The sequence below is a fragment of the Crocodylus siamensis genome, chromosome 3 (assembly GCF_052110815.1).
Source record: "Crocodylus siamensis isolate JL-2025a chromosome 3, ASM5211081v1, whole genome shotgun sequence".
Taxonomy (NCBI): domain Eukaryota; kingdom Metazoa; phylum Chordata; order Crocodylia; family Crocodylidae; genus Crocodylus; species Crocodylus siamensis.
Genome location: NC_143397.1, coordinates 162,071,646 through 162,088,894, shown reverse-complemented (window position 1 = coordinate 162,088,894; position 17,249 = coordinate 162,071,646). Strand labels below are relative to the sequence as shown.

Genomic DNA, 17,249 nt, shown 5'->3' with positions numbered 1-17,249 from the left:
CCTATAGCATTGATCTAGAAAGGCGTGCAGTTGACATACTTCATAGAATACACTTCTGCTAATAGTAACTCAGAGAAATACAAATTATCATTGAGAGCAAGGGTAGTGCTTTTGGAAGCTGCTGATTTTGATAATGCTGAAGACTAAAAATCTTTATTCACAGAACAGACGGTGTCATGTTAACCAGAATCTCTTACATCCTTCAATGTGGGGAGGAGAGTAAAATCCACTCAGTTTGGCCAAAGACAGCAACTTTTTTTTCTTTATGAGAAAATGCTATATTTAAGGTTTGGTCTCTGAGGTCCACACCAACACTTGTGCCTAGATTCTAAACTTTGTATTCTCAGTGTGCATGCTTGAAGGGTGCCATGACTCTATCAAGGGGTACCTTGAATCTGACAAGGTGGAGAACCACTGCTCTAGAAGCACCAGGGCTAGGTACAGACAGGAAAAAAGTCCAAGGCTGAATCGATTCAGTCTTTGCAGGTGTAGCAGGCTAACTTTCAGAACTTGCATTGAGTCTCATGCTTGAAATGCTGTTTTGATCAGTGGAGCCCATCCACAAATCAGGGGGCAGCAAGAGAAGTGAAGTCATACCCCTTTTCTGAGGGGATGGAGAGAGGAGCTCCCCTCAGACCTGATTGTAGACTGCAACACTGTCAGGTCCAGAAGACTTCAGGGGCAGAGCCCTGAAGATTATAAAAGGAGCTGTGTGCCCAGCACAAGGGAGACGCATCGGGGACAGAGAAGAGAGAAGAGCAGGACTTAGAAGAGCTGAGGAGAGCTTCTCAGCAGGGCAAAGAAGTAGCCCGGAAGCACCCTTGAAGACTTCCATCAGCGGGGGATGGTGGACAGCTCCAGCAGCATGGCATTGAGACCCTGGGAGCTCCATGAGGTGGCTTAGGTCTGCAACTTCTGGCATGTGGCCAGAGACATGGTGCACAGGCTGGTGCATGGAGCAGAATCTTTGAAGCACTTGGGTGGCTCAGGTCCCCAACCCCTGGCACGAGGCCAGGAGCTTGGTGCAGGAGGCACTGCATGGAGGGTCCGCGAGTGGACTGAGCATGGTGCTGCACGAGATGGCCCAGGCCTCCAACCCATAGCAAAAGGTTAAATCTGGGAAGCCAGACAGTGCTCAGGCTAGTGAGCCAGTGGGCAGGGCTGAGCCAGAGGCCCCAGGCACCCAATTCCCCAAGCCAGAGGCATAGCAGAACCCCATTCCAGGGAACAGTGACCCCTGAAGCCCACCTCAGGTGCAAGAGCAGCCTGGTGCAGAGGACAACATCCACCCTCCAGGCTTGGAAGCCTGAGTTTAAGGGAAAAAGGATTCCCACAGAGGAGGGGGAGTCCCCTCTGGTTAGTTAAGGGCTTCTGAAAGTGAGGGTCCCACTGGGAGGGCCCCCCTGAAGTTACCAGCTTCCTTGGAGGGTTTGGGAAAAGGCCCAGGGGCATTGGGATTTTCCCTTGGGATTAAATTTATCTTTTAGGTTCTTGCACTGTAAGTGGTGTGGTGTCGTGCCTTACATTTTGTGAACTCTCATGTTTGCAATTAGTAGATAAGTAGAGTCTTAAATTTATAACTTTGATTAGGGCTTTTCTGGGAGCCCTTTTGTTATTATTCACCTGTTGTTTATTTGTATTTATTTGTGACTTATTTATTGCTCACCTATACTTACCTATAGTTCATCTGTTGGTTATCTGTGTTTATTTTGGGGTTTATCTGTTTCAGATCAGATACTTATCTATGATTTATGTGCATCTGGAGCAGTGGTATAAGGTTTTATAACATTTACCCGGAGAATATTTTATATGTTATTGTGTATATAGGTATATATGATATCCGAGAGGGAGAGAATGTATGTTTATATCCATGTTTCTTTTTCTTGTGATAAGTTAATGTAAATAAATGTGTATATAGTTAAGTCCCCTGGTTCTGTAGGAGGATTAACAATTCCCTTAAATTGGAGAAGGGGAGTATATACCCGAGTGCACCGGGGCTACACAGGTTAGTTTAAGATGCAAAAATGAAACTGAAACAAGTGATCGGACATTTACCCTTGATTCAGGAAATGCAGCCACATGTCTGCAGTGGCTCAGGCCAGAAGCCAGGTAGCTCCAGAGCATCCCCTTTCCTGTCCCCAGATCCTCGCTGGGGTTTGCTTGAGGGGATGGGCAGTCCCTACTGTAAACTGAGCTGCATCCCCAGGTGGGCTTGCTCCTGCCCCCCCCCACCACACACTTTGTCAGTCAATCCTCAGTGCTCTAGTTAGGAAGAAGAGGGGCCAAATCCACTCTCTGGGGCAGACAGCCCAGCCTAGCTCAAGGCTGGAAAGCATGCAGGGATGCTGCGGGATTATGATTTAACTTGACTCAGGAAGGGGTCTGGGACAGAAGTTTTATAAACCAGTTTAGGTCAAATCAGTTAAGTCTAATACTACATTCAACCACGTTTATCCTAAACCAGTTTGAGCCATTTTAAAACTGGTTTATGTACACTGAGCTTCCATTCTGTTACAGGTTTAAACCAGTTTCTGATCACTTAAACCAGTTTACTTGTAACTTCTGTCCCTAGCCAAGGGGTTAAATAAGATGCTATAATAGAATAGATGAAGAAGCCTCTAACATGGAAATTTTGCCGGATTGGCTTTATCACTCTGACTGTCCATGGATTAAGTAAATTATTCTGAAGGACAGAAAGAAACATGGCAATAACCAGCCATTAGAGGGAACTGTAAAAGCTGGCCAATTCAGAGCACACACAGAGCAGACCAGGAAAAACTGGGTGAAGGAGCAGTTTGCAACCAGGGGACAAGATATGAGCCAAACAAGCTTGCTACCTGGGTGGAGCCAGACTATGCTGGGGCTAGAGCCAAAGAGCCCCCACCTTCTGCCCAAGACAAGGCTGAAGGGTTTTTCTTTGTTGATGTATTTGTCTGTTTGCTGTTCAAAGACTGTTTTGTTTGGGAGGATTGGCTGAGATGCTCCTCGGGGAGCAAAACCAGCCTGCAGGAGCAAGCAGGCTAAACAACCTGATTACACAATATTTTTCTTTATTCTTCTATTTAACTGTGCTGCGCAGAATTTGGACATGACTGTGACTCTAATCCTCTAATTCTATTTGCCATTCTTTCTGGTTTGTATAGTCACTTGTATTTTCCTTTTCCTGATTCTGGTCATTTTAAACATTGTGGAATTTACTACAGCTTTGATTGTGCCCTTAATATACAATTGGAGTCTCATTTTTTCTTTGAGAACGTGTATCATCTATGAACTCGGGATACTTTCAGCAGGCACTTATTGGTACATGAGAACTGTCCAGCTTCAGAAAGTTCAGTAAGCTTTTGTAGTACCCAGGTGTATACTCAAATTGGAAAGTTGAAAAGGTGTTGTCACGCTACCACAATTCTCCTCCCGGAGATCTCCTCTATCCTTGGACTGCTCACTACTTTGCATTGTTTTCTTGTTTCTTATAGTTTTTCCCATCTCACAGACCTTTATTTTTTCCCATTTCTTTCCACTTTTATTCTCTCTATCTATCTATCTATCTATCTATCTATCTAGAAATTAAAGGTGCTAGATAGCAAGATCGTTGTTCTCCCTACCCTGGTACTTTCCCTTCATTTCTCTCTTACCATGCCTTGTGTGCCCCCACCCTTGCTTTCTGATCTCTGCTTCTTTCTCACTGGTCCACATATATACTCCATGATCTCTTGTGCTGCTTTCTCCTCTCTCCAGTGTCTTACAACTCACTGCTCCTCTTTCTGACTACTTCTTCCTTTTCCTCTGCCTTCTTGGTCATGTGTTAACATCACTAGCTTCTTCTGCTATCATCTGTCTTTCAGATTGGTCTAACAATTGATGAGTACCAAATCAAGTGTCCAGCAAGGCTGTACCTCTTCCTGTTACTTGTGTTGAGTAAATGTGTATTTTTCTGTGGCATTAATTTTTCTGCTTCACATAGCCTTGTTGTTTTCCCGTGTGACTATCTCTGCTCTCACATGACAAGAAAAAACACTCGGGGCAAAGGAGCAGGGCATACAAATGCCAGTATGTCAAAGTGGAGAATAGGGCTTTTTTGGCATTATTTTATTCATTGGTTCAGTAACCACAGATGCCATTGCTGAGAAAGACAGCTTTGGGAGCATATTAAGTCCATTATTTCAAATGATTTCTTCTTAACCTCTTTTTATTAAGATTGCAGTTATTTTTATAAATATATTTATATTTGGTTCTGTTCTCTTTACGTGTTACCCCTTGCCCTCTACACAATTTATTATACTACAATACAAACATAAAATAATATATTCCCTTTTGATCCTAATGTTGTACTACAACATGACATAATTTAATAAAAAAGCAAATATTTGTCCTCCAGGTGTTTTTCTTTCTGACCATGATTCTTGAAAGGAGGTCCTTTGAGAAACTCATTATCTGCTGAGTAATACTTTTGCATCACACCTGTGAGCAGGTCAATGTTGTGAATTACAAGCCCTTGCTGATGTCAGTAAAATATAATAAATGATTCAGTTCAGTTGCAAGTGCACTGATTTCTTGGTCAGCATGGCATTTACAGAGGCCTTCTCAAGTAACTCCATATGTTATAGGTATCATTACATGGATAGATTTTCAAAAGCATTCAGAGTTCAGGAACTTCCATTAAGAACAGTAAGGTTAATAAGTGCTGTGTGTCTGAGCAAGGAGAGAGAGAGCACCTTTCTTTTAGCAGGAATGTGGCATGTCTCCAGATTGTCTTTACTTTTAAATCTAGCACTCCCCAGTTTATCTTTATGTTCCAGATTTTACCTTTGCCTTACTTGAAGATTATTCCATTTCAGCAAGTCTTGCTCCTCAAACACCCTGACCAATAACCAATACAGTTATATATAAAAACATAAACTATAGAAATATGCAATGTATTTTAAATGAGTAATCACAATTGAGAACACAGATGGAAAAGCAATAGATGTGTACACAGAGGAGAAAAACAAAAAATGCATAGCTACAATCAAATAAAGTATGAAATCTAATAAAATGTTAAGTAAAAATATTGTAGTTGTGAGCTTTGTGACAAGTCAGGTGGAAAAGAAAACAGACAAATAAAGTCTTTGATCTATCTATCTATATAACTTGACAAGTTTCTGTGTAGATACAAGAGAAACTTAATGTTATATATATGTACATACACACACACACACACACATCCAGCTAACTAGCTTTTTAATTCTCCCCATTCACTTAATCTTTGGACAATCTCATGTTTTAAAAAGCACTTTTAATTTCAGCAAAGGGTATGTATTGTGTGCACACTGGCCAAATCCCTTCTAAGCCTCTAATGAGATGGGGGTTGGGTAATTATAGGCATGCCCCCTTAATGAGATGAATATGTGAGGTGTGGGAAGATCTCTAGGATATCCCAATCTTATGAATAACTGAATTTCAGACTGAAAACCTGAAGACAATACAGCATATAATCAACACGGTGATACTCACCATTTTAGATTTCTTTATGATTTTTGCCTTTTTTCATAGATTTCATAGACATCATAGACATCAGGGCTGGAAGGGACCTCGGGAGATCATCGAGTCCAGCCCCCTGCCCAAAGGGCAGGAAGTCAGCTGGGGTCATAGGATCCCAGCAAGATAAGCATCCAATTTACTCTTGAAGGTGTTCAATGTAGGTGCTTGAACCACCTCCACTGGCAGACTGTTCCAGACCTTGGGGGCTCGGACAGTAAAGAAATTCGTCCTTATGTCCAGCCTGAAACGGTCTTGCAGGAGTTTGTGACCGTTCGACCTAGTCATCCCTTGGGGCGTTCTGGTGAACAAATGTTCCCCCAGATCCTGGTGGTCACCCCTGATAAACTTATAGGTGGCCGTCAGATCATCCCTGAGCCTATGCTTTTCCAGGCTAAAGAGTCCCATGTCTCTCAGCCTATTATTGTAAGATCTGTTTTCCTGACCTCTGATCATGCGTGTGGCTCTCCTCTGGACTCTCTCAAGCTTCTCCACATCCTTTTTGAATTGTGGAGCCCAAAACTGGATGCAGTATTCCAGCTGCAGCCTCACCAAGGCCGAGTACAAGGGGAGAATGACGTCCCGGGATTTGCTCGAGAAGCATCTATGGATACAAGCCAGCGTTTTGGTCGCTTTATTAGCTGCAGCATTGCATTGCAGGCTCATGTTCATCTTGTGGTCAATGATGACCCCCAAGTCTCTTTCTTCTGTAGTGCTATCCAATGTAGCACTGCCGAGCCTATAAGGATGCTGCAGGTTTTTCCTTCCAAGGTGGAGAACCTTCCATTTTTTGGTGTTAGCCTGGGCCAGTCCATCAAGGATGGCCTCCTTAATAAACTTTTCTAAGATCTTCCCCAGGATAGAAGTCAGGCTAATGGGCCTGTAGTTAGCCGGATCCACTCTCCTCCCTTTCTTGAAGATCGGCACCACATTGGCCTTCTTCCAGTCTTCAGGCACTACACCAGAGCACCAGGAGTTTTCAAAGATCCATGTCAGGGACTGGGCTGTGACGCTCGCCAGCTCCTTGAGTACCCTGGGGTGCAGATTATCAGGGCCGGCTGACTTGAAGGTATCCAGCTTCTCAAGATGTTCCTTCACGAGGTCAGCATTTATGAAGGGTAGGGGATTCCCATCACCCGGATCTCCCTGTCCCACAGCAGGCATGGGTGTCCCATGGGACTGAAGAAAGACTGACGCAAAGTACCTATTTAATAGGTTGGCTTTTTCCTGGGCGTCAGTTGTCAGTTGCCCCATCTGGTTTAGCAGGGGTCCAACGTTGCCCTTGCTTTTCTTCCGGCTCCCCACATATCTGAAAAAGGACTTTTTGTTGTCCTTGATGCTTGAAACTAGTTGGAGTTCAGTTGCAGCCTTGGCTTTCCTGGTTTGCTCCCTGCAGGACCGGACCAGCGCAGAATAATTCTCTTTGGAGGTGAATCCCGTCCTCCATCCTTTGTAGGCTTTCCTTTTTCTCCACTGCTTCCCAATCATCATACTCAATATTATTTTCTAGACTAGGTAGAAGCTGCACTTGTGTCCGTATGATTGAGAACTATGGAATCCATGAGGATTTTGTTTTTCTTTTCTCCTATTGTTTTCTCTTTCCTTTTCTAGCAAGCGATGATCACAATTCCTTGAAAAGCCTTCTCAGTTATGCTGATAATTTCAGGCAGAATATCTCTTAAATAAGCTTGATACTGCAGCTTCCATTATGTTCTCTACCTGTCTCTTTTTAGTTACAACATCTGTAATCTTGGTGTTGATAGAAAGCCTACTTGTGCCAGGGTCTCCATGCCTCTTTCTTTTCTACCCTCTCCCTGCTGCCACAGTGAGGAAAACCTTTAGTGCATGCAGACTCAAAATGTGCTTAATGTTAAAAAGAAGGAAGATAGGAACATTATACTATACCTGCTTCTGGGAAGTCTATGTCGTAAACCAAGGAAATAGCAAGTCAGGGAGAAAGAAAAGTCATGGGAAACCTGGCTGGCCAGACAAATAGCCTTCAGTGCTGGGTAGTATCTCTGCCTAATGATGAAAACAAATTCCATGTTCTATATGAGATACCACATTAACATACCTTAGTGCTAGGTAATACAAAATGATGTTGCCATTGAGTATGTGGATCTGTACCTATAAGCTGACTGAAAGCAGAAACTAATTAGTAGCAGTGATTTAAAAAGTAATGCAAAGTCAATATTTAGATCTTCACTGGAGCAGTAGCTACTGTCCGCTAAATAAATGTAAGTACAGACTGCACCCTCAGCTGTACCTTTGTAAGCCATAGCTGGGGGAAAAGTTTGGTTCGTTAGATTGATTAGGACAGTAATGTCTCTACTAGTCAATATCTAAAGAGCTGATTGCTTCTTTTTGCACATATACAGACACAAGAATATTCTTAGTAGGTAGAGGGTTACTTGGGAAAACTGTTCCTTTAGATTTCAGTGGGAGTTGAGGGCACTCAGCCACACACAAGATAAAGTCTTCAGTGAAAATAATAGTGCACATGGATTCATGACTCTCCCTTTCTAGATCTGTTAGTTCTCCCTTAACCTTTCCAAGGCTGGAAAAAATCCTCTATTTGTTAAGAAAAGCTTTTAAGGTCTATCTCTTAGAGTCTGCTGCCTCTGTTTCCAATCCTCCTGAGCTTTGGTATATGGGACACTGCAAGGAATATGAAACTCCAGAAAAAAAATAGAATCTGCAAGTAGACATGCTTTGGACCCAGAAGAGAAATATCTGGACTATTCAACTTATTTTAGGGACAGAGTGACCTACACAGTCCATGTAAGGACTGGCTCTGGGTGGAAGGAATTGGGGGAATGTGCTTCTTCCATCTTTAAGGGAACCAATCCTCCTTTAGAAAATGGAGAGAAAAGAAACAAAGATTATCTCCCACCCCTCCCATCCCCCATTTATGGAGTAGATTTCCAACCATTCACTGCAAAGGAATTTTTGAGAAAATTACTGTGGCGCATATCCACGAAGGGCCAGCAGGGGAGATTATGCTTACGGGCAACCAACACAGGTTCATTAGAGGCAGGTCCCATCAGACCAGCCTGGTGGCCTTCTGTGACCAGGTCACCAAATCCTTAGATGCAAAAGTAGCAGTGGACATAGTCTTTCTGGACTTTCGGAAGGCCTTTGACACTGTCTCTCACCCCGTTCTCATTAAGAAACTGGGGGACTGTAGTGTTGATACCCACAAAGTCAAATGGGTCACCAACTGGCTGGAGGGCCACACCCAGAGAGTGGTGGTGGATGGATCATTTTCGACTTGGAGGGATGTGGGCAGTGGGGTTCCACAGGGCTCAGTCCTTGGGCCCGCACTGTTCAACATCTTCATCAGTGACTTGGACGAGGGGGTAAATAGCACCCTGTTCAAATTTGCTGATGACACTAAGATGTGGGGGGATGTGGGCATGTTCAAACGGAGGAATAGGCTGCAATTGGACCTACACAGGTTACAGGGGTGGGCGGATGAGAATAGGATGGGATTCAACACCAACAAGTGCAAAGTGATGCACCTGGGGAGGAAAAACTGTCACCATATCTACAGGTTGGGGAACTCCCTTCTCATCAGTACAGAGGCAGAAAAGGATTTTGGAGTCATCATTGATTCCAAGATGAACATGGGCCAGCAGTGTGAGGATGCAGTCAGGAAGGCTAACCGCACCTTGTTATGCATTCACAGATGCATCTCAAGCAGGCCCAAGGAGGTGGTACTCCCCCTCTGTGCGGCATTGGCCAGGCCGCAGCTGGAGTACTGCATCCAGTTCTGGGTACCGCTCTTCAAGAGGGATGTGGACAACATGGAGAGGGTCCAGAGGAGGGCCACTCGCATGATCAGGGGGCAGCAGGGCAGACCCTATGAGGAGAGGCTACGGGACCTGAACCTGTTCAGCCTCCACAAGATAAGGCTGAGGGGAGATCTAGTGGCCTGTTACAAAGTAGTCAGAGGGGACCAGTAGGCACTGGGGAAGTCCCTGTGCCCCCATGCACTACCAGCAGTGACCAGGAATAATGGTCACAAGCTGGCAGAGGGTAGATTTAGGCTAGATATCAGGAGGTGCTACTTCATGGTCAGGGCAGTTAGGATCTGGAACCAACTACCAAGAGAAGTAGTGCTGGCTGCTACCCTGGGGGTCTTTAAGAGGAGGCTAGATGTACATCTTGGGTCGTGTGACCCCAGTACTCTTTCCTGCGATGGCAGGGGGTCAGACTTGATGATCTACTCAGGTCCCTTCCAACCCGAGAAACTATGAAACTATGTAGAATTGTGTGTTGGGACAGGAAGTCTCTATCAAGTTACTTGATTTCTGACAAACTTTCCCTGAATGGAAATAAGCTTGAGAACTTCAGAGAGTGAGTGGGCAGTATTTCCAAATACCATGGATCTTTGAACCTCTATATTGCTTTTCCCCTTCAGAATATGATGTCCAATGTAGTACCAAAGAGCCATGCTCTATAGCCCTGAAGGCAGCAAATGTTCATGTGACTCCCAGAAATTCATAATTCCTACATTCAGCTACTGGCTTGACTCTCTTGCAGCTGCTTTACTAGCTCTCTTCTGGCTTTCTGTATGAAAAATCACAAAAGGAATGTGGAATACCACACAAAGAAAGCAATAATATTCCACTCATCTCTTTGAGCCACAGAAACTTTCTAGAGCCATTCTGCACTGAATTTCAGGGTGTGTTTACATGTGCAATAAATGCACAGTCAAGTTATTACGCAGTAAAATAAGGGGCAATAAGATGTAGGCAGGAACACATCTACATGTGTGCCTTGTTGGGCGCAGATTTACCCTGCACTGCTCTGCCCTCCTGCAGCAGACAGGGGGAGCTCCAGTCTCCCCCAGGTGCCAGTCTAAGAGCTGGCAGGAGGTACGGGAGCTGATGCTGATGTGCAAAGTGCTAAGAGAGCTGTTCCGGGTGCAGGGACAGCTGTCTCCCAGCCATGTGCACATCTGGAAACAGCTGCCCCTCCATAGCTTCCCTTATATTTGGGTTTATCCAGGCAGTGGCCCCCAGTTGCTTGGGCTTAATGGGAGCAAAACTGCTCCCAAACAGCATCTACACATGTGCTACTATGCATTGTCTAATGCGCTGTTTATCTACTACCTGTATATGTTGGTACTAGCAAATGGCCCATTAGACTAATTTAGTATGTAGTAAGTCCAGCACGCATGTAGACAGTGACGTGTTACTATGCATTAGATTAGTCTAACATACAGTAAAACATCTCATCTTGATGTGTCCTGAGAGTAGGATTTTCCTAGAAAACTACTGCATAGCACACTGACCTCAATAGATTTACTCAAGTCAGTGACAGAGCCAAATGAGGATATATAGTTTTTCCAGTGCTCAAAGGGCTTATATTAAGTTTTACAAAATTCCTATGACAGTTTAGTATTACTTTTCCCTTTCATGATATGAAACTGAAATACTGAAAATGGATTAGTTGATAAGCAATTTGATAGTGAGAGTTTAGTCCAAGAATCCTGGGTTCAAGTCCAGTATACAGTCCACAAGGTAAAAGTCCTTCCATCTTAATATGTTTGGGGATCAAATGCTAGTCGTCTTATATTAAAACAAGGTTGATGCATATATTCTGCAACAAGCATGAATCTGGATCCTTTTGATATAATTAATTTTTACATTGCTGCCTTGAACTATACTTTAAGGTTTCTCATGATGGCACTAAAACACTCATACAGATGTTTAAACAAACTCCTTAGTATATTTTATATGGAATTGGGAGCACCACAGTGCCAGTGATGAGCTAAATCTGTGGCACTAGAATGTGTTTCCCAGGATTAAGTAGGCAGTAGGTAGTTCTTCACTAACATGAGCACAAAACATCCCTGGTTTTTAAAGATTTAGTAGAACAAAGAAAATTGTGCTTTTCCTCAAAAGGTATAGTAAATGTAGCTCATCCACAGAATGAAGCATAAATGTATCAAAACCATTGCTTATCACTTCTCTAATCTGCAGGCTAGCAGTTATCCGTTAAGACCCAGATGCAAAAAAGAGTCTGTAAATGCCCACAGCATTGCAGCATGTCACTTTTAGCATCTAACTTTCTGACCCCTGAGCTAAGTACAGACAGTCAAAAAGCCGAAGGCTGAACTGATTCATTCTTTGCAGATTCATCTATTCTGCGTAGATTGAACTGGTAAAACTGTACAGACATTCACTTTTGATTCTGGAAGTACAGCAACCTGCCTGAAGTGGCACAAGCCAGAAACTGGGGTGCTAGAGTATAACTTCCTGCTTAGCTGGAGCAAACTGCTTGATTCAAGGCTAGCCCACCTACCCAGTTGGAGGGGGCAGGGGTTGGAGGGGAGGTGCAAAGCATCCTGGGATGCTGGGAGACTATGAGTTGACTTGAATCTGGAGGGCATCTGGGACAGAAGTTCAGTAGACCAATTTAACCTAAATCAGTTAAGTCTAATGCTACATCCATCCGGGTTTGTCTTAAACCAGTTTTGGCCATTTTGAAAGTGGTTTATGTGCACTAAACTTCTGATCATTTATACTGGTTTATATGTAAGCTCTGTCCTTGGCCCTGAAATGAAACCCACAACCCCAAGTTTGGGCTCCCTAAGGCTAGGGACAGACATTACACTTAAACTGGTTTAAGTGATCAGAAATTGGTTTAAACCTATAACAGAACAGACATTCAGTGCACATAAATCATTTTGAAAATGGCTGAAACCGCTTTGAGATAAACCTGGTTGAAATAGTATCAGATTTAACTGATTGGATCAAACTGGTTTATGCAATGTCTGTCCTTGACCCCTTCCTGGTTTAACTTAAACCAGAGTCCCCCAGCATCCCAAATGCTTTGGAGCCCTGGGAGGGGCTCTCTGCTCTTGAGAACTGGGCTCGTCTCTGTTCCCTGGCTGGAGTTCCAGCAGAGATAGCTGGGACAGCAGCATCTGCCTGGCTTCCTGGTTCCCCTCTTTCTACACTCCCTACTCAAGCAAGGATTCCACTCCTCCCCTCTTCCACAGCATGGATGGTAGCCAGCATGTGGTATGCTAGCTAATGCTGAGAGTCGTTTGTATAAGACAGACAGGACAAAGGCAGACAGGACAGGGTCTGCTTAGGGCTTTTTGGAGCTAATCAACAGGTAGCTGGTAGTGTCCCTCCATTCCTTCTTGTTTAAGAAGAGCTTGAACTACTAAGAGCAGCTTTTGTTTTCTTGATGGGGTGCTAGATGCTGTGCTACTCTCTGCTGGCTCCCTCCCTGACCCCTCCCTAATCAGAGCATCCTGCTGGGGCCTGACCACCCACGCCTCCTCAACTCAGCACTGTGGAAGGGTAAGGAGGGCTGCTCTAGCACCCTCTGGCTTCTACCCTGAGCCACTACAGGCATGTGCCTGCATTTTCTCAGTCCAGAGGGGATGTTTATGTGGTTACAAACTGGTTCAGGCTAGCTAGGTCAGACTAACCTGCAAAGATTGAATCAATTCAGGCTCAGGCTTCTTGAATGTCTGTCCCTAGCCTATAGGGTCAGGTTAGGTAGGAGTCACAACCTACAGAGCAGTGAATCATCAAAACTAGAGAATAGGAAATGGTGTGTTCTTAAATCCTATCCCTTCCTTGGGGGTAGGAGACTTTTATAAGTACTGTTGGCAAGTGCTTTCCTCCACTCTGGAGTTAGGCCTGTAACCATTCCTTGAATAATTATGAAAGGGATCATTCTTTTTTTTCAAAACATATCTGGAAAAAGGATATTCACCCCACTTATGTACAGCAGTTCAGTGGCTAGGGCATTTACCCTGGGGAGGTAGGTGTTTAATTTCCTGTCTACCCATGATTTCTTACCTTCCAGGAGAGAATTCCTGCATGCTACAGTCTTGGCTAATCTTATTCCTTCCTGTCAAAACAGTCACAATTTGGAAAAAAAGAATTAAAGATTCATTAGGACAGAAAGAAAGCAAGACTGACTCTCTAGCCAAGTGAGTGACCTAACTACTTGGCTAGACAGTCATATTCCCTCTTGTGCTCTCTCTCAGATCCAAAGAATTTTTAAATACATCTTGTAGAATGGAACAACTTCAGTAGAAAAAAGTGACAGTGCCTTTACCCTAGAATAGTCAGTGGCTCAGTTGGCAGGGTAATTTCCTGGAATGCTGGAGATGAGGTTTTGAATCTCCTCAGGGAGAAGAGGGAATTGAACCCATACATTCAGCATCCTGCTTAAGTAGCCTAAACACTTGAGGATATCTGCTCTTGCTGTATTTTGAAAGACAACTGTATCTTGTGCTGTGATTTATATAAGGCTAATCTGCTAGATGTGTTCAGGGATCCCTTACTGCAAGGGTTGTCAACTGGGAGTATGTGTGCCCCTGGGGTACTCGGGAAGGCCCTAGGAGGTACATGTGGGTGGGTGGGGATGGAGCACACCACTTACCATCCCATGCCACTACCTTCCAGGAGCAGGGCTGGGGGGGGGGGTTGAGGGCAGTGGTACCCCTGTGTGGGCTACATGGGTGCCATCCAGCTGGCTAGATGCGGGCGCGGGGGGAGCTCATACTTGGTGGCTGCTGCTGCCACCCACCACCCCATACTGCCGCCACTCTGTATCCAGCCACATGCCACCCTCCCACTCTTTCCAGCCATATGCTACCCCTCCCCACTCTGCATCCAGCCACGCACCACCCCCATCCCACTCTGTGCCTGGCTATGCACCATGCCCCACCCCCCCACTCCACATCTGGACCCTAGTGACATTTCCAGCTGAGAGGGAAAAAAGTAATGGAAATGATGATAATAGCACCATTGTAAACAAGTTCAACTTACATTTGATACATTTCAAAGAAGGGAATCGAAAAGTCTGAACATCTTTATCGTTTTAAACTACTTTTGGCATTGCATTTCTGTCAGTAACACCATAAAAAAGAGGAGCAAGTGTCTGATGGAGGGCCTTTCTCTCAGGTCCACACCAGAGGTTTTGGTGTTTTTGTGTGGAGCTGTATGTGTGTTTATTTGCTCAGATATGATCATCAAGACTGACTTCTGAGCTAAGTCATATTCTACAAGTGAAAATAGATTTCTATTTGCATAAATAAGCTAAAAAACCTAACACAGGAAATTAAGACTGTTGCAGTTAGGACCAAAGGGCACCTATACACATGCCTGCTTCCTGCTTCAATGTGTTTTAATTAGAATGCAGAGTTGGTTAATCAAGTCTGTTCCAATTAGAACACTCCAGCAGCCCCAATGTCACATGTATTCAGCATCCCCACATTCGAAACTGGTGGTGGAGACACTTTAACTAAAGCTCATTGAATAAGCTTTAGTTAAAGTGCCCCTGGTGCCATTTTGAAGTATGGCACACTGAATACATGAGACACTGTGGGTATTTCAATTAGTGACTCTCAAAAGCTACTCTAATTAGTTTCTCTTCCCTCCCCCACAACCTGGAGCACATGTAAAGACACCCCAAATTTCCCTGAGGAAGGGTGTTATACAGAACTGATTGGAAATTAATTTGAACTTCTACCTCTTCTGGTACCTTTATATTGTACCCTCACTGTTATGGTTCAGTGATATCCTTGTCTGCCATATGGGAGACCTGCGTTCTAGTTCTTAATGCACAAATAAATACAGCTATTGAGGCACTTAAAGTCTGGTCTTTGAATGCCATCTCAGTAGTCTAAATTGAGGTCTGGGCAGCCTCCACTCCTGCTGGAGGTCCTGGTGACCTATCTTGCATACATCATAATCCAGAAGGATTGATGGTTGCCTCCTACTACTAATTGGTCCCGTGGTAACTACATACTGCCATTCATGTTGTGCAGTCCTAAAAAATATCTATTGTAAAGTCCTCTCCAGGTTCTTCTCATGTTTTATTTATTTATTAGCATATTTTGTGGAAGCTGGTTGCCTCTAGCTATGAAATGTAGTTGTTATTACTACTTATGTAGGTTCAAAATAGGTACTTGTTCCTGGATTTAAGATATGTTTGTACTGTATTACATATATTTATATTATATATAAAGAATACATTCATATCAATCCTATCGTCCCAAAAAGCTATAATTCTTTCTAGCTTTTTATCAAACTGATTTCTCTGATTGTTTGACAAAATTGCAATGTGTTCACATTTTGGATGGAATTTTGTGATTGTGGCCTTTATCTCACTGGAATGATCATTGTAAAACAACCTAAAAATTAGCACTATTCTAATTATAATTCTTAGTACTTTGAAAACAGATAAGCATTGTTTTTATTTTATATAGGGGAATACTGAGACGAGCTTATTGACTTGGCAGGGCCAGCCAGTAAGTTAGTACTAGACTCCTTCATTCACTGTTCATTTGTATTTGTATTGTCTCAGACAAACTCTGTTTAGTGAACAGGGGAAATCAACATGCAGTTTATCTATGGTGACAAAAAGGGAGTAAGCAGTTATTGAAATTTAGTTGATAATGACTGTGCTGCAAAATCACAAATACACAATAGGATAGTGGATCAGTACCAGTAAAATAGTTAAGCTTAGGTAAGAGCAAATGGCATTATAAAAATGAGAAGTAGAGCATGAGAGTACTGTAGTTATGAGGCAATATAAAATGCACTTGAAAATGAGATTGTTTACAGAAAGGCATGAAATTCTCTCTCTCAAAAGAGCAGGCTGACAGATTCTAATAGTATTTTACATGCCGTGCACAATAGACATTCAGCTTATCTTTCCAAGAACAATAAAATTTCATGTGCTGCTGCATGACATAAGAATTATTTTTACATATCTCCATATCGCTGACTCTCTTGTAAGTTAATCTCATCTCTCATCAATTTTTCACCAGCTTCACTCTGATGTTGATAAAGGAGATGGCTCCATCAAATACATCTTGTCAGGCGAAGGGGCAAGTTCCATTTTCATTATTGATGAGAACACGGGGGATATTCATGCTACAAAGAGGCTGGATCGGGAAGAGCAGGCCTACTACACGCTCCGAGCACAAGCACTAGATAGGCTGACTAACAAACCCGTGGAACCAGAGTCGGAATTCGTCATTAAGATTCAGGACATCAATGACAATGAACCAAAATTTCTGGATGGTCCTTATACGGCGGGTGTTCCTGAAATGTCTCCTGTGGGTAAGTACAGAATGCATTGTCCATGTCATGGGAAATCTGCTCTGATTGCCTTTTTCAAAATGTCATTATTTTTACTGTCTTACACCAAGCTATTTAATTATCTATGAGCCACCTGCAACACCGATATTTTCAGATTTAACTGGAAAATCAGACTTAGCAAAATATTTACCCTTTCAGAAATGTTGCAAAGCTAAAATAGCTGTATTGGGATTGAGACAGGAATTTTATGGTGTAATTCTCATTTCAGTGCCCAGAAGCTTTGGTTTGTTATTCTTGTTGAGAACAACAAGTTTCACACCTACTCTCCGGCACACAGAGGTGATAATATATCCTTTTATGTAGATCAGGTCATTAGGCACAAATTCTTTCAAATTGCTTCTGTTACACAAAAAGCTTGGTCTGTTTTTATTGGTAATGCATGGCAGATGTACATATATGGAAAGGCCAAATATTATGCTATGGGAACTCTACACATCCACATTTACCTGAGAGACTATTTAGACTCAATTCTAAATAGTTTTGAAGCTGATTCCATCAGAATCTGGGGACCTTGTAAGTAGTTCAGATATTTTCCTGGAAAAGCAGCAGTGCTTTTATTCTTAAATCTGAACCATAAATGTTCTAAAT

At 43.2% G+C, this 17,249-nt stretch overlaps 1 protein-coding gene across 1 annotated transcript in view; it reads left to right on the top strand.

Moving 5' to 3' along the window:
* LOC149869052 (cadherin-7) overlaps window positions 1-17,249 on the top strand; it is a 118,907-nt gene that overhangs the window by 40,834 nt on the left and 60,824 nt on the right. The window contains exon 3 of the mRNA XM_090039600.1: window positions 16,328-16,622. Within this exon, the coding sequence (XP_089895726.1) occupies window positions 16,328-16,622 (295 nt within the window). The remainder of the gene's footprint in view (window positions 1-16,327; window positions 16,623-17,249) is intronic.